Source organism: Solanum tuberosum, unplaced genomic scaffold (genome assembly GCF_000226075.1).
Source record: "Solanum tuberosum cultivar DM 1-3 516 R44 unplaced genomic scaffold, SolTub_3.0 scf00272, whole genome shotgun sequence".
In the NCBI taxonomy this organism is placed as follows: domain Eukaryota; kingdom Viridiplantae; phylum Streptophyta; class Magnoliopsida; order Solanales; family Solanaceae; genus Solanum; species Solanum tuberosum.
In genome coordinates, this window is record NW_006239194.1 from 228,165 (window position 1) to 255,665 (window position 27,501).

At 30.1% G+C, this 27,501-nt stretch overlaps 3 protein-coding genes across 6 annotated transcripts; all 3 read left to right on the forward strand.

Moving 5' to 3' along the window:
- The first annotated feature begins 206 nt into the window (after window positions 1-206).
- LOC102579470 (glucan endo-1,3-beta-glucosidase 11-like) lies at window positions 207-5,626 on the forward strand. Of its 4 annotated transcripts, XR_001474843.1 has the most exons (5): window positions 207-587; window positions 1,509-2,548; window positions 3,334-3,534; window positions 3,628-3,696; window positions 5,348-5,435. XR_001474843.1 is itself a non-coding variant. In XM_006358222.2 (3 exons), exons 1-3 carry the CDS (start codon window positions 533-535, stop codon window positions 5,423-5,425), a joined length of 1,173 nt encoding a protein of 390 aa, XP_006358284.1. In that variant the 5' UTR covers window positions 208-532; the 3' UTR covers window positions 5,426-5,626.
- A 5,040-nt stretch (window positions 5,627-10,666) lies between these two features.
- LOC102579793 (cucumber peeling cupredoxin-like) lies at window positions 10,667-12,309 on the forward strand. The gene is made up of 2 exons (XM_006358223.2): window positions 10,667-10,965; window positions 11,617-12,309. The coding sequence occupies exons 1-2, from the start codon at window positions 10,788-10,790 to the stop codon at window positions 12,150-12,152; spliced, it is 714 nt and encodes a 237-aa protein (XP_006358285.1). The 5' UTR covers window positions 10,667-10,787; the 3' UTR covers window positions 12,153-12,309.
- On the forward strand, window positions 12,213-26,891 carry LOC102580110 (umecyanin-like). The gene is made up of 4 exons (XM_006358224.2): window positions 12,213-12,221; window positions 12,999-13,034; window positions 22,028-22,190; window positions 26,371-26,891. Exons 1-4 carry the CDS (start codon window positions 12,213-12,215, stop codon window positions 26,736-26,738), a joined length of 576 nt encoding a protein of 191 aa, XP_006358286.2. The 3' UTR covers window positions 26,739-26,891.
- The last annotated feature ends 610 nt before the right edge of the window (window positions 26,892-27,501 follow it).

Here is a 27,501-nt window from a genome sequence, read left to right on the forward strand (position 1 = left end):
CAGTTCTTTATTCCAAGTTTGATATTTTAGTAAAAATAAATTCTTCACACAAATAAAAAAGAAAAAAGTAATAAAAAAAATCCTTCACTTCCGTGCTGAACACAGTCTATAAAGCGCGTGAAGAAAACATAGTCACAGTAAGTCCCCGTTTGGCAAGTGAGAATATTTTTACACAGTTTCCAAAGTTTTTATAAGAAAATTCAAAATCCAATACATGGAATTCAAAACTTTAGACTATAATTAGACTTTTGTCTGAAAATAATTTTCACAGCCAAAAACTCGCCGGAAACCACCACTCAAGAAAACAACACTAGTAGTATCATATATACAATTTTTTTTACTTTATAGAGAATTTTATTTTTTTAAGAATCTTGAAAGTTTAGAGTTTTATGATTGTGGGGTTTTTGTGAAAAAGTGATAGGCTGTGTAAAAAAGGGTGTATTGGGTGATGGCTGATGAAGCTAAAGGAGTGAGCTTTTGAGTTTTGGAAGAGCAAAAGGGACGGACGACGTCGTTTTTAAGTTGTGCAGTGATGAAGATTCTTCTCAGATTCCTTTTTATGTTATTGGTGATCTTTAATCCTAATGGTATAGTTTAATTTTCATTTTTGTTCAATTCTTTTGTTTTGTTTGATGGGGTTGTATAGTTTTTCATATATTTGGAATTATGAATGATGGGGTTGTTTCTTTCTTTCTTTTTTGAATCTTGGAACTTTGTTGTTGTTTTTTCTTTCATGAAGTTTGTTTTTTTTGAGCTGCTGATTGGGAATCAGGTAAATGGTTAGCAGATTTGATCAATATGCAGACTTGTTCATGTATGATTTCAAAATTTAATAAGTAATAACTAAAAATTCCTCTCTAGGAGGTAGCGGTAAGGTTTGTGTACACTCTATCCTCTTCAAACCCCAGAGATTACACTAGGTGTGTTGCTGTTGTTGTTGTTGTTGTAATAGCTAAAAAATTAACATTAACAGTAGACAATAAAACCTGGATCTTCTTATTGTGTATGTGGACTTGGCTATTTTCTGTTTGATCTTGCTGCAGTGGAATTTGGTTGTTACCTTTTTCTTTGCTTATGAGAATGGATTGGTATAGCAGCCTTATTTTTATACTTCTGTAGTGTAAGGTTATTAAGCTGTATAATTGATGAATAGGCAAATTGTTGTTTGATGTATTTATTGTGATTCCATTAGAAACTTTATTGTGATTCCATTAGAAACTTCAGTTTCAGTTTCAAAAAAAGATTCCATTAGAAACTGACTGAAGAAGTTTCCTGCAAGTCTATGTTAAATTTAATTTGGTAGACTGTTTATCATGTAAAGTCGATTCTTGTGGCTTGATAGGCTGGTTAAAATGTATAATTAGACTCGAGTTAACAGAAGTAGTTTCAGCTTTTTTTATATCTGCATTCTTTCTCAGACGATTTGGATCGTTAACATTTTGTGTGGAACTGGTTTTCTTATTCTTTTTCTTTGTACTAAATGCACTTTTTTCACCTTCTCGTTTCAGCTCAACAGACTGCAAGAGCGTTCACAGGAACGTATGGGATTAATTACGGAAGAATTGCAGATAACATCCCTTCACCTGATAAAGTGGTTAAACTTCTTCGGGCAGCAAAGATTAAGAATGTTAGAATTTATGATGCAGAGCCTAGTGTCCTTAATGCGTTTAAAGGAACAGGGCTTGAGCTAGTGGTTGGACTTCCGAATGGGTTTGTAAAAGAAATGAGTGCTAATGCAGATCATGCTCTGAATTGGGTAAAAGATAATGTGAAGGCATTCCTTCCTGATACCCGCATTGTTGGCATCGCTGTTGGAAATGAAGTTTTGGGGGGTAGTGACAATGAAATGGAGGTAGCCCTTCTGAATGCTGTAAAGAATGTATATAATGCAACAAAAAAGCTTGGGATAAGTGATGTTGTTCAGATATCGACCGCACACTCGCAGGCTGTTTTTGCTGATTCATTCCCTCCTTCTTATTGTGTATTTAAAGATGGTGTTGCTCAGTTGATGAAGCCACTTTTAGAGTTCTTCTCGAAAATTGGATCTCCGTTCTGTTTAAATGCTTATCCATTTTTGGCTTACACGTACAACCCAGATAAAATAGACATAAATTATGCTCTTTTTCAGCCAAATGAAGGCATTGTTGACAATAAAACTCATCTACATTATGATAACTTGCTCGATGCTCAGATTGATGCAGCGTATGCAGCTCTAGAGGATGCTGGTTTCAGGAAAATGGAAGTCATAGTTACTGAAACAGGCTGGGCCTCTGATGGGGATGAGAATGAACCTGCTGCCACCCCAAGTAATGCTAGAACATATAATTATAATCTGCGTAAAAGGCTCGCCAAGAGGAAAGGAACTCCATTGAGGCCGAAAAAAATGTTGAAGGCATATATTTTTGCACTCTTCAATGAGTATCAAAAGCCAGGTCAATCATCAGAGAAGAACTTCGGACTCTTCAAAGCTGATGGTAGTATATCTTATGATGTTGGTTTCTCTGGGCTGCAAGATATTTCAGCTGCGTCTTCGCTTTTGTCTTTAAAGGTATGAGGCTCTTTTGTCCTCATGAAAAAGTTTCTTCCGTTTGCTCGACTTTTCATTCTTAGAATCAATGCTCTGTGCGTTAGTCATCCTTCATGTTCTGGATAATGATCGAATTGTTGTGAGCATAGTGTTTTCATATAGTTTTGGATCATCTGTGTAGCACCCGTAGTTTTGAAAAATGTGATCTTAACTTACTTAGAATATAAAATGGAAAGAAGACACGTTAGTTGGTCCCTTATACTGGAAATTTAATCTCATGTTAAAGCATAGAAAACATGCACGGGTTCAATGTGTAGCATGTCGTAAATATGCTGGAAACCTCTACATGAATGTATTGAGTTGAATTGCATGCTTGCTACTATTGAAAGTGTAGATGGAGTTCTTTTTATACTTTATCCTGCTCCTTTGCAAAACGATAAAGGAACTAAGGAAGACTAAGAAAATCAAATGTTTTTGGAGCTTCATGGGTTTTATCTTAATGCCCTGATTATGCCTCTGTGGGAAAGTAATTCAATCAATAATATGATCACCCGGTTCATTAAAAATAGAGTAATCTTTATTAATGCATATTTTAAGGGTTCAGACTTGTGAAAAAGTGTTACATTTAATTTTAAAATGTATATGAGCAGATACTTTTTCAAGGTGTTTTGACATGCTTATAGAATGAGTCCTTGTATTTCAATGTGTTTCAACATGCTTATAACATTGGATATGTTTTTCCTACTGCTGGAAGCCCATTTTTTTTACAGTAAAGAACAAGAAGCCTTTTCTAAATCTATTGACAGGAGGAGGACTGGAAAGAGGTTGAGAGTATGTACCAGAGTTGATGAGGGGGGTGAAAAGGGTTAGATCCATTGGCTAAAACTAGACTTCTTTTTCTGTTACTAAGTACTTGAAAAGCTTCCTGTTCTGCTACTTAGAACTTTTGTAGAAAGAGGAAATGAGCAGAGGAAAAAAAAAGAAAAGGAAAGAAGAGAAGAAGGCAAGTAAGTTTGTAAAGTTCATCACTTTGAAGCTTATGGTATAAATTGTCTTTTCAGATCTGGTTTTGATAAGTGATGTATTATGATCATTTTCAGCATGGATATCATGCTGTTCTTGGTGTCTCCAAGACTGTTGGTGCCTGAGTTGGAACTTTGGAAATACTGGTAAACACTTATTGAGTGGATCAATAGCTTGAAAGAAAAAAAGAACTTCAATATATTTTAAAAGAATACTCTAGTCTAAGGAAATTAGGCATGGTGATTTGAATGGAACTTCCGGAAAGATTTACTAGGTTTTGTTTTCTCATTTGGGAGCATTATAGAGGTGCTGATAAGCTGACATGAAGAACTTAGTCTGTGGTGAACTTGTTGAAAAATAGTCATTAATGTACTTTGTGAAGAGATAGGTTAATAGATTTGCCATGGAAGCAGAAGTATGATGGATCTGCTGCTTTCTTTTGTTAGGACATGTCTTCGTAAGTGTTTTGTCAATCCAACAAACAAGTCAAATAGTTCGTGTCAACTTGTCACGTGTCCTCTTCCTGCTCTACCGTTTTTGAATCCAGTTGATGAATGGGCACTCTATCACATTTGATGTATTTGAGAAGCTTTTGCAGTAGCTATCTTACCAATGATAACTCAACTTTACTCCTTTTTCATTTTGGATTTCTCCAGTCCTTAATCATTTTGGAGGAAGCTAGTTTTTCTTCCTCCCCCCTCATTTCTCCCTCCTGCTCCTTTGTTTGGGGCTTTCACTTTGATGGGGTCAGTTGATTTGTGTACTTGGAGTAGCTTTACCCGTGCACTTCTAGAATTTGTTGCAGCACTAAAAATAAACTTTTTGGAACATGTATATATTGAGTTTCTAGCAAACCCTTCGATTTGCTACTGTAGCTCATTGACAAACAAGTTGTTACTATGAAGATTCATGTTTTTTTTATGAAAGATGGTCTTTGTTTGTCGACTTGTTCCTGCTCCTTCTATTCATATATGGGGTTGTTACTTCATAGTAGATTAGATTTGTCTCGGTGTTTGAGTTGATTGAGACCAATCTATAATGTAGGGAACTTTTCATTCTAAACTGTAATGTTCATTCCATCTATGTTGGTAACTGCCATTTTTGTTTTCATTTGATGAATCTTAGTATTCTATGCAAATGTGGATCAATTCTTGTCCCCTCATTTGTTCCTTTTGTATTTCTTATCTTCGATCTCTTCTTGGTTTTGTTTTTTTCCTTTTGTTCTGTCTCTCTTTATGTTCTTTTCCTACCCAATACGTGCAACTACATGACCTTTTTGGCTATTATTGCTCTTAGTAGAAGATATCTCATTCTATCTTACTCTTTGATTTTATTATTATCCGTTGTTTCCTTTGCTTCCGTCTTCGTATTATCTATTGTTGCTACTTGTTTTCTTCTTAATTGTTTTCAACACACTTCTTCGCTATTATATTTACTTTATATACATGCTTGATTTTTTATATGCTTACTCGAGCCGAGGGTCCTATCAGAAACAACCTCTCTACCTTCACAAGGTAGGGGTAAGGTTGCATACACGCCACCCTCCTTAGGCCTCACTTGTGGGATTATACTGCATATTATGTTGTTGTAGTAGAAGATATCTCATTCTTGTTAAGATACCCTTTCATATTTTTTGAAGCTTGATAATGGATTCCCGAGCATATTCTTAACTATCCTAGTTAACAAAGAATATGAAACAACCATAGCAGATTTCTGCATTTTAATGTCCTCTTCTGCAGTTTTTATGTCACATATCATTGTGGACTTACACATTTTACATGGATACAAATGTTTCAGGGAATTCAAGCTCAAGGGTATTATTTGTCAGCCACAGCAATCACAACTTCAATATCGATTCTGCTGTCGAGGTTATGACAACATTTTTTGATCTCATCTTATACGAAATACCAGATTAGCGTCTCGAATTTCCTAGTTACAGAAACTGCTACAACGACAACATTAGGAATGCAGTCTCTTAGATCTTCATCGCTAGTCGTCCATGGAGATTGCTGATTGTTTTTGAATTTTTCAGCAATGCAGAATCAGTATATATGAAATAAGTTCTTTCTTGGTTTATCTTGTCTCAGTCTTGCTGTTTCTTAGTATTCTAATTTAGATTTACGTTATATGCATTGACGGTATATAGAACTTTTACACCATAAGTTCAATTTAAGTACCATATCAGACATGATATGAAAAGTTACATGTTTTAGGTCAACTTAACTTGATGGGGTAAAGAATCTATACATTGTTAGTGTGTTGATTCAGAAACATACGCCAGGGCGGTTGGATGGGGAGTTGGATCAGGCCAACGGTCCTGCTCTACTTTATACTAAGAGAATGTGATTGAGTTTGACTCCGTTGTCCTATTCATGGATCAATGAGAATGTGCAAACGTTCTATTTGCCTTTGTTATTTTATGAGTTTCTTGCTTTTTGCATATGACATCGCCACTTCCTTTGATAGCATTTACTAATTTGAAACATCATTTGAAAGCCATATTTCGATTCGAATGTTTTCGGAACAAATGTTTTTTACTTGTGTGGATCCTATTTCAATAGGAACTTGACTTAAACTATTGTTATCCTTTATTATATGCAAAATTAACCAAGGAAATATCAATGTAGGAAGGTTCTTTAGTTTATTTTCTTCTTAATCAGACAAAATTATTGACTAATTTGTGCATGATCATTAAAAACTCTCAATTGATAAGTCAATTACCTGTTCAAACTATCAATTGAGAACCAATAAATTGTTATCTAGAACTATTCTATAGTCAACAATTTTGAAGTATCGAGAAACTTGAAAAGTAAACTAGAAATATGACTAAACATTTCATTGGAAAGGGATTTGTTTGGAATAAAAATGGTTGGCCTTAAATGATTTGAGTGACCTTAGATTAAGATCTTAACAAGTAAGGTAGGGACCCTAATTACTGAAATGTTCAGAGTATGAGATACACTATAATTTGGTGGATACTTCTAGTCTTAGGTCATGAAGAAAAAATAATTGAAGTTAAAAGTAAAATATTTATATTTTTCTCTTGATATATATGCCAACAGTGATAAATAAAAGTGAAAATATAGTATAATAGATAAATAAAGTGAACAGAGAAAATATATAATGATCTATATGCAAATTACATACAAGAAGTTACCAGAGGTCTCGAATTCGAGCTTTGGGTATGGAGAAAATTTTGTTGGAGCGCCACTCCCGAATGGACCCTGCAGTACGCGATCCAGATTTAGTCAGAACTCCAATGTGGGTTTCAGACACCGGATGAGAAACGAAAAAATAAAATAAAATTGCATATAAGAAGTTTATTATGTTACTCTATTTCACTACTAGAAAGCAGAAACAAAGACGGGTCCTAGAAATCAATAAAAAAATTATGTTATAAAATGTGATTTTTCCACCTATTTTTCACCAAACAATCTTACTAGGATAGCACATGATGAAAATTTATATAGATTCTGACCGAAATACTGAGAAACTTCATAATTTTTCCTTTTTAAAATATTATTATTTTTTTCTCGATGATTCAATCAAAATATTTGTGAAAATAATATTTTTCAAATGAGAAGTTTCACTAAGAAAATAATGATCATTTAGCAGTATTTATTGTTCTTTTATTTTATTTAAAATGTCTTTGATTCTTTTATTTTATTCTTCTGAATTTTCCCCCACCTTTCGAATGTTGTAAAAGGGCATTTTTCCACTTTTAAAGGGCATTTATTGGCCAATAAAAATCATCAAATTTGCTGTTAATACTATTTGAAAATTAACAACTTTATTCTATATAATACATCATGTTTAATGAAAATTGTATCATTTATTGATCGTTAAAAAGCTTTTAATCTGAGGATAGTTTTGAAGCATAGTCAAAAGCAGATTGAGGGATAAATATGAACCTTTCTCGAAATATATTTTTACTAGATAGAGTCCATTAAATTTCTAAATCGATAGTATAATGAAATATAAAATGAAACAATTTCAAATAGTATGGAGACAACTTCTAACATGGTAAGTGATGTGATGAATTGGAATACTTCATGTTGCTCTTTTAGTGGTCCAAAAAGTTGCTCTTCAAAGATATGATAAGATATTAAGATGCCCCTTTTGATCAAGTCTCTTTGATTATTCTTATTTCCAATCATGCAATTCCTTTTTATTTTTTTGCAAGTGAGTTTGGTCATGAGTAGGTGTGAAAGTTGCAACTAAAATAGGTCAATTTGGTGAAATACACAAAGGTGCCACCAAGCCATGTTTGATTGGTAAAGTAGTTGAATTGGCTTTAACTAAATTGTCACAATTTATATTGTGATATTTAAAACATATAGCATATGAAAATGATTTGATTTTTGTGTGAAGTATGGTATGACTTGCCTAAGTTAATTTCAGATATTTTATTTTATTGAAATTGTAAATTTGATAAGATTAAACTTTGAACATTTTTTTATTGATGTTATGATCTTGGCAAGACTTCAGTAATATTGATTTACATATAATCTGAACATCTCTATTGATATTCAATTCAATAATATTAGTTTACAATTTTCAAGAACTTAAAGGATTTTTATTTTTTGAATTATTTAAATTATCAAGTAACTGTTTTCTCTACTAAATTGACTCTGTCCATCGCTTAAAGTAGGGTGTGTCCGCTTCCAATTTTTTCATATTCAGTTGACTTAAATAATTTGAAAAATATTTTTTCACACGAACTTATTTTCCATCAATTTATGGAAAATTAACTTACCTACTAAAATCTCTTTCTCCCTCACCATCCTCACCTAATCTTGCCAAATTCTCCGACCCCTAGCCCTTCAACCTACCACCTCATAACGCACCTCAGCCCCACCCCAAATCAACTCAAGGCTCGACTTGGCTCACTTAAGCTGAGTTCCGCCCCAACCTAGGACCAACCTAGACACGACTTCAACTCGACCCTAAACCATTATCTGATACCCGACTCGATTGAGACTTATCGACCCAAGACTTGACCAAGTTATAGGTTAGTGTCAAGGTCGGGTCTCAGGGTCGTGTCTTGGATCGGGGTTGGGTCTTGGAATTGGAGTCGAGGTCAGATCTCAAAGTTGTTGGGGGCGGGGGTTGGGGCTAATCAGGGTTTATGTTGGGTTCTTAGGTCGAGTCGAGGTTGGGTCTCGAATCTTGAGGTTGAGTTCGGGTTAGGTCTTGAGTTTGATCTTGGGGTCAAATCTCGAGGTTAGGGTAAAGTCTCGGTGTCGGGGGTTAGGGTTGGGTCTCGAGGTTAGGGTATCTAGTCTCGAGGTGTGAATTCGGGTCAAGTGTCAAGGTTAGGTCTTAGGGTCAAGGTCAGGTCAAGTCTCGATTGGGGGTCGAGTTGGGGTTGGGTGTCAGGGTTAGGATCTCTAGCTTAATCTCAATCTTGGGTTTGTGTCAACATTGGGGTCGGATCTTAGGTCAGTGTCATGTCGAGGTCAGGTCCTGCGTTAAGTCGGGAGACAGGTCTTGGTTCGAAATCATAATATTTACCTAGATAACACATCCATAGCATAAAATAAGATGAAATGAAGTATTTTTTTTCTTTAAAAAAGAAAGGGATAAGGCACAAGTACCTCCTAGACTATGACCGAAATTCCAGAGACACACCTTAACTAAACTAAGGTCCTATTACCCCTTGAACTTATTTCTTTGTAATTTTGTACACCTTTTGTCTTACGTAGCACACTCCGTGACTCCACGCAATAGAGGTGCGTGGGAAATATTTGGATGTCACGTAAGCCAAAAAGGTGCACAAAATTACAAAAAAAATGGATTCGGAGGGAAGGGGGTAATAAGACCTTAGTTTAGTTAAAATATGTCTCTGAGATTTCGATCATAATCTAGAGGGTACTTGTACCTTTTCCAATAAAGAAAAGAAGAACAAAGACGACTTGGACTTTATACATTTCAAAGATGGGGTTTATACGTCAACCAAGTTAAATTAGCATCATGCCAAGTGTCTTGAAGTCGACGTTTGAGTTGACCATTCCATTTTGATTAATGAACTCATATTTCTTGTGTCAAAGTTCTATACAAAATCGTCTTTTTATCTTATAAAGATAGAAGTAGAATTTAAATAGGTTCTATCATTTTTAGATTTCACTTATGAAAATTATATCGAATATATATGCTATTGTTGTTATTGTATTGATCACATAATTAGTTCTTGATAATTATAATATTTCGATTAATTTCATAGAATACATAAGTAAATCACTTACTATTTTTGTTTTTATTAGGATGTGAACTTACAATCTCATAATTTTCAATGCAGTTCATTAACCATTAAACCACACTATTAGAGTCGTTTAGAGGTTCTAAATTTTAGGACGGAAGATAAAAATATTGCAAAGCATTCTCGCCCAATAACAAAGGTGGGGTCAGAATTAGGACACAACTCTAGTGTGAAAAACATTTCACAGTCCCTTCCTTACCTTTGAGCCGCCAATCAATTTGTTAAGGAATTTCCAAGTTAATATACATATATATTTATTTGACTTTTTAAATATAAATACGAAATCTACGAAAAAGCTATTAGATTCGTCTAAATCCTCGAATCTCCACTTAGCTTAGCCCGTGATGGTAGCTAATTTTATCATTTAAATACAAATGGTGAAGTAAAATAATCTTGAAACTATTTAATACACATAAGTAAATAGAGTATAAAATAAAAATAATTCCACATTTTATCGCGAGATTATTATTGTTATTTTACCAACCAAACTACATCTTAATGAAAACGTGTGTGCTGACAAGTGTAAACATGACATGTGAATATTTTTTTTTCCATTTTGACTAATTGGTGCAGATAGACTTAACCCATAAATATTAAAATAATACTATTTTATTAATTTCTAGGAAGTTGAGAATTTGGCAGAATTTTTTGAACTATTCCAACATCCAATAAGGAGCAGTTCAACTTCCAATTATAATAATTTTTCTAAATTCCAAAATCTTTCTAAATTCCATCACTTTCCTAATTGTGCTCATGATATTTTTTTTTTATTTGACTTAGTCAAAATTCATGGGCATATTCAATTGAAACATCCTAGATACTTCCATAGACTAAATAAATCTATAAATACAACCTTGTATTATAACAAACAAATATTCAAGTTCAAACTTTGCAACTTTTTGTACAACACATACAAAAGTGGAAAGTTAATTATAGCAAGAAAGATCCAATTAGGGGCTACCTGAAAACACAAAAAAAATGGTTACAAAGATGAAAATTGCACTAGTCTTGATGACTATTTTGGCGGTGTTGCCGGGGAATATAGTAGCGGTTGATCATATAGTTGGTGATACTATGGGATGGACAATTCCCTCAGGGCCTACAACTTATGCAAATTGGGCTTCAGGACGTACCTTCAGAGTTGGTGATACTTTAGGTATGTATATTATTACGTATACCTCTTTCTTTTATACAATGGTAAGGATGATTGATCTTCATCTCGAATTAAGTAGATGCAGAATCTCGTATGTTTGAAAGGTAACTTGAACTAACAATCGAATTTGAAGAGTTACCATCAACTTTATATTTTTCTTTTCTAGTTCAAAGATTGGATAACCGACCCTGCTAATTGTTTGGGATTGAGACGTAGTTGTCGTTTATTGAAAGTTTAGGTACCATGATAGTTGATTTGTTAACATATAGATGACTTATTTGCTTTTGATCAAAACTATCAAAAATCTAAAAACTTGTTGAAAGAAGAAGAGAAACAGAGTAAATTTTTATTTCAAAAGCAATCTTTAAATGTTATGCAATTTATTTGAGAAATGTCATCAAGTTTAACTATTTCATATGTGAATCCACCACCCATGTCATCAACATCAAAGAAACGACATGGGCAATGAAGATTCATATAGCCGACCTGAACTTGCTCTGGATTGAAGGACATTTGCTGTTGGTGGTGGTGGGGTTGTCTTTTAGTTTAATATTTTTTACGATACAAGACTATGATGTCTTAGCTTAAATGAAACGATATGGACAGTGAAGATTCATATAGTCGAACCTAATTTTCTCAATTTCAATTTTGTAGTGTTCAACTTTGCAACTGGAGCACATGATGTAGCCAAAGTAACAAAGAGTGCATATGATTCTTGTAGCTCCTCAAGTCCTATTACTCTTATTACTGTTGGACCAGCCAATATTACTCTAAATTCCACAGGTAGTGAGTATTTTATTTGTACTTTTGGCCAACATTGTAATGCTGGCCAAAAACTAGCTATCAATGTTACAACATCTTCCACTACTACTCCTAGCCCTGCCCCATCCCCTGCTACCTCCCCTGCCCCATCACCCGTCCCGAACCCTACCCGTGCACCAACGCCAACGCCAAGTCCATCACCATCAGCCGGTCCATTTGGACCGTCTCCTAGTCCAAGTGGTGGTGCAGGAGCTTCACCATCGTCTGCACCACCACCTGGACCAGTCACACCGGAGCCTACTACTCCTTCACCTACGACACCAAGCGATGGTCTAGTTCCTCCACCGGCTCCAAGCTCTGCCTCGCGAAGCGTTTTTGCACCTGCCTTGATCATGTTCATGTCCATTGCTATTAGTATCATGTGGTAGATTCTAGTCACTTGAGTGTTTGTATAACTTTTTACATATGAGTTTGTATCATTATAGGACATGGTCATTGTATACTTGAAATATTGTTCATTGATTTGAGTAACTAGTGATTGTGTGAGTTTTTAATAGAAGTATCTTTCTTTTAGTTGTGAGTATACTTCAATTTATGTACCAATTTCAATTCTTCCATAACTTTTTTATGTCTACTTTTTGGTAAATAAGACATAGAAATGGTGTTATGAAATTGAATAGTGGGTTCAACAAAACTCAATAGTTCAAATCATGTATTTGTATTAAAATAAATTCATGTAATATATACAATAATCTATCAAGAAATTAAGGTGCTTTATACATAGTATTTTCCAAGGTTAACGATTGCACGTGCATCCACTCGGGTCTGCCTCTGCATATAATGCTACCACTATATCATACTACTGCAACATCAAAATCCTGTTGATTTTTATAGTCATATATATTTGTTCTAAGATAATTCAAGTTTCAATGGATTATATGATGGACTAATAGATCATCAACATCACATATATATCTTGTAGAGATTAGATTTTATGTATATTTAATAAATTTTAGCATTTTAAGTACAGATCGAGGCAAACCATTCATAAGTATTACAACAATTGAAGAATTTGTGGATACATTGACTTGACAATAGGAGTGTTATGATCCTATTGGAAAAAAAGTCCCACAATAATACATACATTTGCTCTTTAACTTGACCTCATTCGGCATCTATGTTCTCTAACTTTGGATGTTCACAAGTAGGACGTATGTGTCTACTTGTCCAACTCTATACAAGTTTAAATATCTGTTTGTGCACACCCAAAGTAGGAGGACACTGCCAAGTTAAAGGGAATTTTTTCTTTTTCCAATTTTTTTATACCTCCCCATAGGAGCTCACACCTTTTCGCTCCCTTGGTGACTCGAACTCACAACTTTAGGGTTGGAGTGAAGGATACTTACCATCCAATCCAAGTAACTCCCTCTTGTTTTAAAAGGTATATTTATGTGTTATGCGTTAACTATAGAATAACAACAATGCTAGGAGATTAGTACCACTTAATTGCATTTTACAAGAGGGCATTAAAGGCACAATTGGGCACATTTTTTTGTTGAACTTGAAATTACCTATTGATTATATAACATAATAATTACTTTTATAATAAAGATTGATTTCACAAAATTATAATCAGATTATTGCGATTAATTATATTTTAAAATTTTCTTATCACTTTCCTACTACAACTTGATTTAATGAATCTCACACACAAGCAAGTTATTTAAATGTAATTAAAAGTAATTTTATTTAATAAATTTATAATAAACAATGGTCAATCGGTTATAATAAATCAAATTACACCAATGCTTAATTATATTTGATGCATATCACATACACAACCAGATAATTCTACTTAATAGTATTCGTTTTTACTATTAGTGAATATTTTATTAATTGTTTAAATATACCATTGAACTATTAAAAATGACTCATTTGTGTCATTTGTTAAAAGTTTGGTTCATTTATGTCACTATCGTTATAAAATAAACTTATTTATGTCGTTATTTTTTAATGGTGATTTTGTAAAACCAACTTTGCTATATGATCTCATGTTAGAGGACCACACCAAATCAAATTCACTAAAATTCTGACCCATTCAAAAAATAGTCATTAAAAATATATCACCCGCCACCATTAACTATCATTATTTATATTCATCATTATCAACTACTATCCCATTAGCACCAATCATTATCGACAATCGTTCAACAATCTATATCACCAGCCACTATTAACTATCATTATCATTCACTATAATTATTAGTCGTCCCCATTAACCATTATTATCATTCACCACAGTTATAAACCATTATTATCACTATCATCATTAATCATTATTATCAACGACTATTGTCACTAGTTATACTACACATATACCAGTAACCATCACCACAAACCTGCCAACACTGTCATCAACCATCGCCACTTATTGGCACCCACAATCCATATCGTTAGTCATTGCCATCACCGATCATTTTTTAAATATATTTTACTGATATAATATTAGATTGATTAGTATTATATATACATTTTATAATTATTATTTTATAATCAAATAAATTAACTTTTAATTCTTTGAATATATATATATATATATATATATATATTAATTAACATTTTACTAAATGACTTATATTATTGACAAAGCATGGTGAAATTACTATATATAATGTTATTTTCTTTTATTAATCTATTAAAAATGATATATTTTCATATTTAAAATAACTTATAGCTAGATACTTTTTATTTACTTCTCATTAATTGTATGATCACAAAAATATCATGATAGATTTAAATTGCATTACTGAATTAACAATCGCTACATAAATTAAAAAGGAGAAAGTGAATAATCACTATAATAAAAGAGTTATTTAGACGCATTTTTTTTAACGATAATATTATTCTTATAAAATCATTTAGCAATAATTAAATCAATATTATTACATACTAAATCAACAATCGACACATAAATTATAAATAAGAGAATGAATAATAGAACCATGGTCCATCATCGACCATATATTGAAATTTGGATAAATTACGTAATTACACAATTTAAGATAACACAATCTCTAAAAACTTCTACTACCATTTAAATTAATTACAAAAATTTCTTTTTTCCTTCTCTCTCTTAACATCTGGATACATTACTTCACCTCTATCAGATACATTACAATTTTGTTTGTGTGCAATGTATCTGGTATAGATGTTGATGCATAAATAACATCAATTATTTCAAACCTAAATCAGTATGAATCTGGTTTATAGTTATACATATGATACATAACTTATATATCTGATACATAACTTATGTATTGTTTGCTATGTATTGGGCGAAAGAACAATGCGTCTGCAAGTTTTGAAAACCCCAAAATTATTGTAATTTGAAAAAAATTCAGAATAGAATGTAATTGCTGCCCAAACTATTGGGATTTCTTTACTTTATACTTAAAACTAGTTAACATGTTCGCGTTTCGCGCGATCATAACAACTATTTTAGAGACAAAATTTTCTTTTAAAGTAGCACATACTAAAAAAGAAGAAATATGATCAATACTTACGTAAAAACTTTAAAGTGTTTATCATAATTGTTTCAATTTATAAGATACAATTTTCTTATTATTTTGTTGGAGTGAAAAAAACATGTTTTATATTTTGAAAAAAAAAACTAACTTAATTTTCTGCTTAATTTTCTATTTGCCGTTGATCATCAAATGAAAAGTAAATAATTCGTCCTCCTCATTTTTTAAAAGAAGGGATGCTTATTTTTTATGAGGAACTACTAAACTTGGACCTTTTTTAAATCATTCCTCAATATGATTTATTTAACAAAAAATCATACTTGTCAGGTACGAAATATTTTTTAAAAGTCTTTATTTTTGTGCAAGTTAAAATATGAAAAATAACAAAAGGCATGTCAATAGTAATACAAAGGAAAGAACGAATAACTATTTTCTAATCAAATAAAAGATAAATATATAAAATCCTAATAATAAAATTGAAAAGCAATCAATATTAATGTTTCAACAAACAACTCGATACAAAATTATATCGTCATTTTTATTTATTTTAATTATCAAATAATTATTATACAAATAATAAATAATGAATATTTTAACTCTTGAGGAGTTACAAAACTCACTAAAGGTGTAATTATTTAGAGAAAATCATATTTTAAAAATAATGACAAAAAGCAAAAAATAAAAGAAAAGAAAAGGAGAAAAAGAATAAGTAGGACTCTTACTATATAATAGTTTTTGCTATTGTCTGTTTTTATATCATATCGAAATTATTTATAATTCTTTTTCGTCTTCACACAAATAAAAAAGTTTATCTTTATAACTCAATATATTTCACTAAAATAGTACAATTCATTTTAGTGTGAATTTTGTATGTTTCGTTGTGGTCGTTTTATTCAATTCATTTTAGTGTGGATTTTGTATGTTTCGTTGTGGTCGTTTTATTTAATTACTAAAAAGTTAGAAAATAGAAAAATATATTTCATTATTTTAGTACAAACTTTAAAAATCTTGAGTTTTAATAAATAATATATACTCCCTTTATTTCAAAATAAGTGAATTGTTGAGCCATTTTTCATAGTTCAAAATAAGTGAATTGGTCAAAGTTTATGGGAGATGTTGAAAAATTCTTTCATTTTTGCCCCTCATTTACAATGTTCAATAATTATAAATGAAATGAATTTTTAAATACGAAATATGTACACAACGTCATCAGGAAAATAAATCATTCATTTTTAAAGTTAAATAGAGCGCTCATATATGTAACAAATAAATGACTTAATTTTAAGTAATTTTAATCTATGCTGTAAATGAAAGAAAAATGAGAATAAGTCTTAAAAAGAGAGAAATAATTAGGTGAAAGGGAATGGAGGAGATATGTTATTTAAGTAAAAAAAAAATAGATAAAGATTTTTGTAAGTCATGAGATGGATCAACCAACTAATAAAAAGAACAACGCAACACAGTAGTATTTTCCTATTTTAAAAAAAAATAAAGTTAGAGTATGGCTTGTTACCAAAAACTTACAACCACAAATAGATAAAAAAACATATGCATCCGTGAAAATGTTCTTACGTGTAAACCTTGAATAGTTGATGTGCAAATGATAGACTAAAATTTAAAGCCATTATATTTTGGGAAAACTAAATGTAGAGGTAATGAAGAGAATCATAGAAAGGAGTTGAGGAGATATGTCATTTAAGTAGAAAATGTGAATAGATGGAGGTTTTTGTAATTTATGAGATGTAATAAATATTATGATTTTTTTAATTATCAAACAAATTAATTAATGAAGAGAGTAAACTCATCTTTACAGTTTCATAATCAACTTAATTCTTAGATAATTTTCTCTATGTATAAATATTTTTCTACTTTTAGTATTTCTTAACTTAAGAAAATATGTTCATTGTAATTGGATATTGGTAGAACAAACTTGGTTCATTTGGACAAATTTCATTAAATTAAAAGAATTATATGTTTTGTGAAAATTGAATCCAACAATCATATATATAGACTAATTTTACACAAGTATATATAGACTAATTTTACATAAGTGTTAACAAATACGAAACAAAAACTTAATGGAGGGGATCTCATCTCTTTTTTTAGTCAATTCAAATTCCACAAAAGAAAAAAATGTATTATATCATCTAAATTAAAGTGAAAAGAAGCGGATGAAACTAAACAAAAGATGATGGAATCTTGATCAAGAACTTATGTCATAATAACATGTTATATACATAATATATATCGATAGAGTATGGATAGTATTTTCAAAAGACAAAAGTTGTTATGATGAAAATATCAAAAAAAAATATTTAAGCAACAAAATAGTCAGTAGAAGAACATGTTGCCCTTGATACAAAAAAGTGTGCTTTTGTAATATAATCTTGTTCTTGAAGGGTACATATCTTGATGGGTAAATAATTAATTGAAAAATTATATAAGCAACAATAAGTGCATCTATATATTTGTAAATTATTGAAACTTCTACTTTTTCAAATTATAATCTGACCAACTCTTGATGAATCTTCTACCGTCATTAAACTTTCTTCTTCATTTTGATGACTTGTAGCCAATTAATTTTTTATCATCTCCTTTGACGAATCTTACACCGGCTTCAAACTTTCTTCTTCATCTTGATAAACTTTTGTTTGGCTATTGTAACACAACAAGAAATTTTAAAACATATATCTATAATCTTCATAAAGCTGAAAACAAAAAATATACTAACAATATGAAGTTGGAGAAAATATAAATGAACATGCAACAACACCATAGATGATTTAAATCATAAGAACTAAATAGAAGGAAGTTGAGGAGACATGTTATTTAATTAGAGAATACAAATAGGTGGAGGTTTTTTTGTAACTTTCATATGATATAATTATATGTAATGAATATGATTGTTTTTTTTTAATTATTTAATAAATTGATTAATGAAACAAATGAATGAAAAAACTCAAAAAATAAATAAATAGGATCCTAAGCCATTGAGAGATGCCACATCACTTTTTTTTTTATTTTTTTATCTAGCTTTATATATATACTAGTAAACTTAGCCGCGCTACGCGCGGTGAGAAAAAGTCTTGAAAATTATTTTCGATATTCAAATCCAAACAAATAAGATGACAAAATCTAACACTTAGATTTATAATTTTAACTTGATTCATCAGATATTGATTTTATCCAAAAAAAAAAAAAAAAACCTTTAATTAGCACTATTTAATACTTTTTTTTTAATTTTATGTTAGATTTATAATAATTGAAAATTTCCGACTTTATTATCCATTTAAATATGTTAATTTTTATAAAGTTATGACATTGTAATAAGAATAAAATAATAAATTTACCAAAAAAAAGGACGAAGATATACATTTGATAGTAGATAAATAAAATAAGGATTTAGACATTTTCGTAAGGATTAGCTTAAAGTTTTCTTCCATTAAAATCATGTTATTTTCTAACGTAAATGTGTTATATGTACAACTAACATCCAAATTAGCATAAAAATAGTAGATCTATGAAGAAAGAAAAGGATAATTTCATAGACCTTTCCTCAAATTTGCCTTAATAACACTTTTTCATTTTCATTAAAGAGACTTAATAACGTTTAACCACTTCAAATTTATGATATTCAAACTTTTTGACATATTAAAAAAAAATGATTTAAAAAGGGAGAAAAGGGATAAATATGAATGGAGGAAATTTTATACTAATTAAGTTGATGAATACAAGAAAAATTAAGGTCACACTTGCACGATTGTAAAAGTATTTATAAGGTCATTTTGTGAATTTAGATACTATAATCCTTCTTCTTTTTTTCCTATTGAAAAAGAAAAGAAAAATGTTTATACACGTCATGCATTTGAACTCAATTCATACCTTAAATCCAACATTTTTATTATTAACAAATGATTCAAAGGGATGTATGTCCATTTGAAATGTAAATTGAAATAAAATGGTATAAATTTCATTTTTTTTAGGAACTTCTATGAAAATTCATAGCCACTAATTTTGGGTGCACATGAGATACACCCGCTTCTATAAATTTTAAAATATAAAACAGTATCTTCTCATTTAAAAAATCAAAAGTAGAAAGATATTTAAAGGAGAAAACCATCTATTTATATCATAGTTATTTATGTTAATTGTTTAGACACAAGTATTGTGATAAAGCTAAATGAGATACGATTTTAGATTTGTCTAATTTTGAAATGAATAATTATCTCTTTTCTACTTTCCCCTTCTTTAGTTTTCTAAATGAAATGAAATGAACAGTTATTGTCATCTCAAAAATTTATAGGTGACGAAAATAACAATCAAAATTATATTTTTTATATCACTTTGATATGAATTGAGATTTGAAGCAAAAGAAGAATTATTCAACCAATATTGCATCATAAGTATCTCCAAATGTATTAACTGTGAGAAGTGAAACAATAACAATCAATCACATATGAATAAGACAACCTATTTCAAAAGAAAACTATAGTCATACTTAAGATTTATAAGAAGTAATTCAAATCACCATTACATTTATTCAAATTAAACAAAAATAGAAGTGGTTTCTACTATATATTCTTGGATCAGGATGTACCAATAATTGCATAAAATTTCTTCCAATACTTCTAAAATCCTTACGGTGGCTAAGAGTAGTGTCGGATTGAAGATTTTAAGGTTGTGGGTGTTTAGGACACAACAGGTGCAATATACAACTTTGAGTGGCTATAAATAACCACTGCACCGATCAACTACTTGTTGCTTAAAAGCTCACTATTTAATTTTATACTATTCGTTCAAATTTCTATATAAATATATATAATTTGATAAGAAATTAATGGGTGCTTAAGCACCCTGAAAGCTTCAATGTAGGTCTGCCCCTGGCTAAGAGAGATAAATTAGCCTTGCTAACATTCAATTCATAATTTTATACCATAAAATTCTTACCTCTAAAATTGAAAAATTGAGAAGTCGTAAGGTTGTAGGAGTACCAATGTTATTTTTCCTCAATTCTTTTTATTTATTTATCATGGAGGTACAATTAACGCCTTAATTTTAAAATGTTAAACATTTAACATTGTTAAGGAATAATTAAGAGAGTTAGATGAGCAATTTTTGAGTTTTTTTTTAATATATAGACATAAATAAAAAATAAAAATAAAACCAAAAAAGAAGATTTTTTTTTTGTCACAGAGAAGTGCCTATATATAGAGAGAGATTAGATATCTTGCTTGATGTATAAAGAATAGAGATCGCACACAAAAAAATTCTTACAAGATCAAATGTAAACACTAATTTTAAATTATTTAGATGTAAAGAAAAAACATTACCAAAAAGAACATCTATGTAAAATGGCCAGTAATGATGATGCCTTTGTCCATAATCTTGAATCAATTTCTAACTCAAAAACTCATGCACTGCAAATGACAATAATATTTACTAATGCATTAAATTTCTTTATAATAGTAAGTTAGAGCGTTCTCTCCTCACGATTTCTCTTCACGTAATGTGTATTAACTTTTGGTATTAATCACTGATAATTAGAATGAAAATTAATTGGGAAATTTCTGTCTTTTGATACTCTATTGTTTACCCTTTATATATCTTCCTATTCATTTTTTTTATGTGGGAACAAAATTATTGAATGAATTTTACAAGATATTATTAAATTGTACAATCAAAAACACACACCAAAGCACAACATATATGAATTAACAATAACATATCTCCACATAAAAAAAATGAATAGGAAGATATATAAAGGGTAAACAATAGAGTATCAAAAGACAGAAATTTCCCAATTAATTTTCATTCTAATTATCAGTGATTAATACCAAAAGTTAATACACATTACGTAAAGAGAAATCGTGGGGAGATGTACGTGGATGGGCTGCTACCAAGGAATATTCAATTTGTTAAATATTTGTTAATTAAATTAGTTAGTAAATATATTATGTAGAGAAATTAAGAAAAAATGTCAAAAAAAAAGGAGAAAAAAGAAAAATGTCATTGGAGGCCATAGAGAGGTGCCACATCACCTTCTCCATGTTTCTCCTTTATTATATATATATATATATAGATTTTACCTAACCAAAGAATCCAAACAAAAATTTTATACTTCAAATTTTACCTAACCAAAGAATCCAAACCAAAATAATATACTAGGTAATATAACATTTTCTAGGACCGGCATGATCCAAAAAATATTTTTAATCCTCAAACCATTGACTAGTTATGCTACATGCATGCTTTATCTCAATTGATGTGAAAAGTTTATGTTACTCCATCTCAAATTAATTGTCATATTTCTCTTTTTGCAACTACTCAATTTGACTCATCTTAAAATTAAATTAGATTAGATAAGCTCAACATTTATATTTAAAATTTTGATATTCAAAAACTATATGATAAATACTATGAATTGCAATTTTTCTCATGTTAATTTGATTTTAAAAATATGTTTTAAAATGTTAGTCAAAAATCATATAGCAGTCTGACTGTCGAGAAGCAAAACAAGACATGGAAGGGAGGGAGTACCTTATCCACAATCCAAGTCTGACTTTTAAATTTATAAAGCAAAAATTCTCAACTACTCCAATAGGTATTACCTTTGGCTTCTTCCCTATTTATTCAGCAAAAACACACCACTAATCTAAACTACAACAAGATACAAATTAAATTAAACACAAGGGGTGACCAAATCCATTGAGAACATATAAAAAAGTTATATTGAGATGGAAATTATTGTGGCTACAAAATTTGGTTCATCATGTGCCAAATTATTATTGTTAGTGTGTTTGTTGTTTGGTTGTGTTATTGAAGTTTCAGTAGGAACAACATATATAGTTGGTGATAGTCTTGGTTGGCAAACTCCTCCTAATGGTGTTGTTACTTTTTCCAATTGGGCTAATCAACATACTTTTGTTGTTGGGGACATTCTAGGTGAGTATATATTACTTTTCTCCGATCCATTTTACTTGTCATGTTTTTCTTCAATATATTTTTTAAGAAAATATTGACTAAAAGGATAATTTGACTAAATTATTTGTACTTATTCACTAGTTTTAGTTCAATTCTATTTTTTTAAATCATATTAATGTCTCTCCATATGTATTAAGAGTACATGTGAAAATAAATAATTAATTATATCCTAATTTTTAAAAATGACTCAAAAATTCTCACTATTTTTTAAAATTACTTCATGTCGTGTTAAATTTTTTTAAAAAAACATAAAATAAAATTACTGATAGAAACATGATATTCTAAGAAATAGGAAAAGAAAACAATAAAAAAAATTATGTTATTCCTTTTTTCAGATATAATTATTACAACCTTTCAATCTCCTTACAAAAATCATCACAAAATTTCATCGAACATGACACTTTTTAAATATAATTATAATAATTATATTTCAACCTCCTATAGAAAATATCACAAGATTTCACAAAACAAGACTATCATTTTTAATTAGTTTGAATTTAAAATTATGTGAGTATCCCAACAGAGTTCAATCTCATTACCAGCGCTCAATCCACAAATCCGCACAAACAAGTGCATAATCATCGTTTGGCATCATCTGGATATAAATTTATAATAAACAATGAATAATCAGTTATAATGAATCAAATTACACTAATGATTAATTATGTTTGACACATATCACATACACAAGCAAATAATTCTACTTAATAGTTTTTGTTTTAATTCTTAGTGGACATTTTATTGATTAATGGTTTAAATATGCCATCGAACTATTAAAAATGACTTATTTGTACCATTTGTTAAAAATTTTGCTCATTTATGCCACCATCATTATAACACAGACTCATTTATGCCATTATTATTCTAATGGAGTGATTTTGTAAAACCAACTTTGCCACATGACCTCTTGTTAGAGGTCCACATCACCAAATCAGATTCATTAAAATTCTGACCCATTGAATTTGGATTGAATTCAGAAACAATCTGGACGTAAGGTAACTGTGGTGTGAGAGTGCAAATCCTTCTTTGTTACACAATAAAATTGATAAAAAGTAATAAGTACACATTAGGGAGTTTGATGGCACATTTTGAGCCAAAATTTATATTATTAATAATATTAGAACCTAAAAAGAATAAGTACTTGATTTCTCGAATCTATTTTACTTGTCATGTTTTTCTTAACACAATTTTCCTGAAGAAAATGTTGACTAAAAGAGTAATTCGATTAAATTATCTTTATTTATTCTTTGATTTTTGTTTAATGCTACTTTCTTTTTTACCATATTAATTTTCTTTTCTTATGTATTGAGTAAGAGTACAGATGAAAATAAATAAATAATTATATCCTAATTTTTAAAATAATAATTAATTTTAGATCAACTATTTTTAGTAAGCATGATAACTAAAAAAGATAAAAAGGAATAGTATATGAACTACTATGGTTATTATTGTTAAAATTAGCTTATATTTGTTGACAATAAAAGGATTTTTTTAATTAAAAAAAGTACGTTAGTTTATTCAGAGATAGCAAGGTATTATTTTTTCTGCCTTAATTTATGTGGTGTTATTCAAATTTTTAGAGTTGATTTTTTTTTTAAAAAAAAAAATCACTAATTCGGACATGAAATCTCATCTTGAAGCTTTTTGAAAATACAATTTGCATATTTTTAAATCATTTTAAAAACAGTATTAGTAACAACAATTGACAGTTTAAATATTTTACTAGGCATTAAAAAATGGGAAAATGTTCAAATATGCCATCTAACTTTGAGAAAAGGCTCATCTATGTCATCCGTTAAAAGTTTGGCTCATTTTTGTCATTTCTATTTGTGAAAAGGCTCATCCATGCCATTATTTGTAAACTAAAAATATTTTCGATTTTGCAAAGCCATTTTGTACACGTGGTCAATTATGATTTGTCCACGTCATAAATTAAATTATTTTTTAAAAGGGAAAAAGACGCAAATATGCCATCAAACATTGAGAAAAAAGCTCATCTATGTCATCCGTTAAAATATTGGTTCATCTATGTCATTTCAGTTAACAAATAATAATGGCATGGCATGATCCTTTTCTCAAACGAAAATGACATAAATTAAATAAGTCAAACTTTTAATGGATGACATAAATGAGTCTTTTCTCAAAATTCGATGGCATATTTGAGTCTTTTCCATTAAATGTTTGTGACAGAAAATAACTTAATTGACTCTTGAAATTTAAATGATGTCACACAAATATTGGCGCTAATCAAATAGATTTACCAATACCAATAATAAGTAAGTTATATTGATTCATGTTTAATCTAATTAGTATTTTTATAACAAGTGATTTGTCTTAATTTCAAAATTTTTATTTTTCTATAATTGAAGTGTTACTTACAAAAAATAATAATTAAATAACTTGTTATCATAAATTTTCTTTACGTCATCGGTGTATATAAGTAAAATTTTCTTTCATATCTTATCTATATATCCAAAAATGTAAACAAGCAGAATTCATGAGGGGAATGTTAACCAAGTTCATATATAAGCAGACTATCAGCCTAATTAATGTGGAATTTTGTATCATTCTAACACTTTCTTTATGTCGAAACTCAATTAGATCATGTACAATATATTACCATGACAGGAATGATCCATCTCTGATATTATATAAAGATATGACGTATAGTCTTACCTTAATCTCAAAAGTTAGTTATAGAGATAAAATTGTTTGAACTCATATAAACAGATTATCAATTCATTCTTCAAACAATATGAAATGTTAACTCACTCTAACACCTCTTTCAAGTCCAGACTCAATTGAAACGTGGACAATATAACATGAGGGCCCAAATAAAGAAAGATATGACTCTAACATTATATGAAAAATATGATACTTGAGCTTAACTCAACTACTTCAAAAGCTAACTCATGAAGAAAAAAATGTTCAAATTCATATTAACAAACTACCAATCTATTTTCCATCCAATGAGAGACTTTAACTCACCCTAACAGTTCCAAGTATAATATATCTAATGGAAGCAACAAAGGAAACCCACAAATTCTTAGAATAATTAAGAAATAAGAAATATTCAACAAACAAATACTTAGTCTAATAGGAGGCTAGATTAGTGCGTTACCATATCTAAATATATACTTGAATATAAACTTATAATTCTCTTGATTATGTGGCCACTCTATTTATATTAATGGTGCGTCTGTGCGATCATCCCACTAGCATGTCTAGTTGAATTTTTCTTTTAAAAAAGTCCTTTAATTAAATGCATGAACTAGAGTGCAAAGTACAAACTCTAAAGAATTAAATATAAAAAAACTAGGCAGTTTGCGCACACCCAACATGAATCGAACCTACAAACTGTATAGGATTCACAACTCAAGTTGCACAGTCTAGTATCACTGAGCTATTTCTCTTCTTTGATTTAGGTGGTTCAAAATTAGCATATACAAAAATATTGAAAATCTACCTTATATATACGGTGTAATTTTTTGCCGAGAGAGTTCGGATGAACCCCATGGCATCCACGTAAGTCCACCCTTATATGTGAGCCACTTTTTAATAAGGAATATATGAACTCTAAATCGTAAAGTCGGAGGTATATTTATCCCTTTTCCCTTATATTAATTGTTAGACTTTGTGATTTTTTTATTAGAAAAAACTACATAAATGGGCCATAAAACTCAAAATAATTACATGTTCATATCCTATTCTAAAGTAATTCAAGAAATACCCATTCTCTCAAAAAGAAATTATAGCCTATACCCCCATAAATTAAGACTGATAATTTTCGCTTAACTGATACTAAATTTGTATCATATACTGTATTGGTAGATAATTTCGCTTAACTGATACTAAATCAGTTTATATTGTAGTGTCATTAAGATTTCTTGTTCAAAAATTACTCATTAGTCAATAATATTATAAGAGTATATGTATATTGTTGTGGTATCATTAAGGTTTCTTTTTCAGAAATTATTCATTAGTCAATGATAGTATATAACTATATATATATAGTGTAGTTATTTAGTGAAGTATGAATATAAAGGGATATATGTTTATAATTATTTTGTTTTTATGAGACCTTTTTATTACTTATGTCATTTTTCAATATGTACACTTGTAAAATTTCAATTGTATGCAGAGTTCAATTTCAACAGCGGAGTACACACAGCAACTAGAGTAAACAAAAATGCATTTGATAGTTGCAATGCTGCAAATCCTATAGATAATGAAACAAATGGTCCAGCAAAATTCACTCTTAATACTACTGGGGATTATTATTTCATTTGTACTATCCATTGCAACCAAGGCCAAAAATTAACGGTCAACGTCACGTTGACCGGATCCCCGTCCGGAAGCCCTATTCCCGGTTCATCTCCGTCAACACCCGGTGGTGAGTCATCGTCTCCTCCTCCTCCTCCGTCTCCATCTGGATCCGTGTCAACTAGGGTGGCTGCTTTATTTGTCATGTTAGTGCCCATTGTGTTAGCACTAACACTTTTGGCTTAGTGTTTGATATCGGAAAATATTTGTTTTGAGTGTTTGAAGTTAGTTTTATAAATAAACAGTTATGTGTGTGGTTTGAAGTATTGAATATGATAATAAGCGGTTGATGTGTTTGATGAAAAAATATTTGATAAATTACTTAATAATAGTATGTTGGAGAAACAAGACACTGTTTTTTAGAATATTTTATCAAGAAAAATGTAACTCCAAATTTTTTATCGAAAGATAGTAAGAAAGTAAGGATAACAATATTGACAAGGGAATTAGACAACATTCCACTAGATATAAATCTTCTAAGCTAATATTTCTCAACTTTCATATCTTCCTTTTAATTAGGGGCACGTCTTTGGTAAGCTACAGGTGAGTCTAAGTCATGTCCATGACCTTTTGAGACTATATCTACCTCTACTTATATGGTTATACCACTATTGTCAACATTTCACACTTCCTCACTTTTCAAAATTAGTTGATTTTAATCATCTCCCTTTTTTTTCCCTTAATAACGAAAGAATTTTATTTAATATTGATAATGAGGTTTATACCCACTATACCCAACCTCTCACGTCTGTTCACTTTTCAAAATAAATTGATTTTAAACCTCTTCTTATATCTACTATTGTCCACTTCTCACACCTTATTTTTTTTTAAATAATAATTTTAAAAGCTTGGCAAAACAAACTATTAACCAGTCATAGGATCTAACAACATGGAGCATGTGTGAGTATTTTTAAATGTTTTTAGGTCAAGAGGTTGACCCATTAGATGT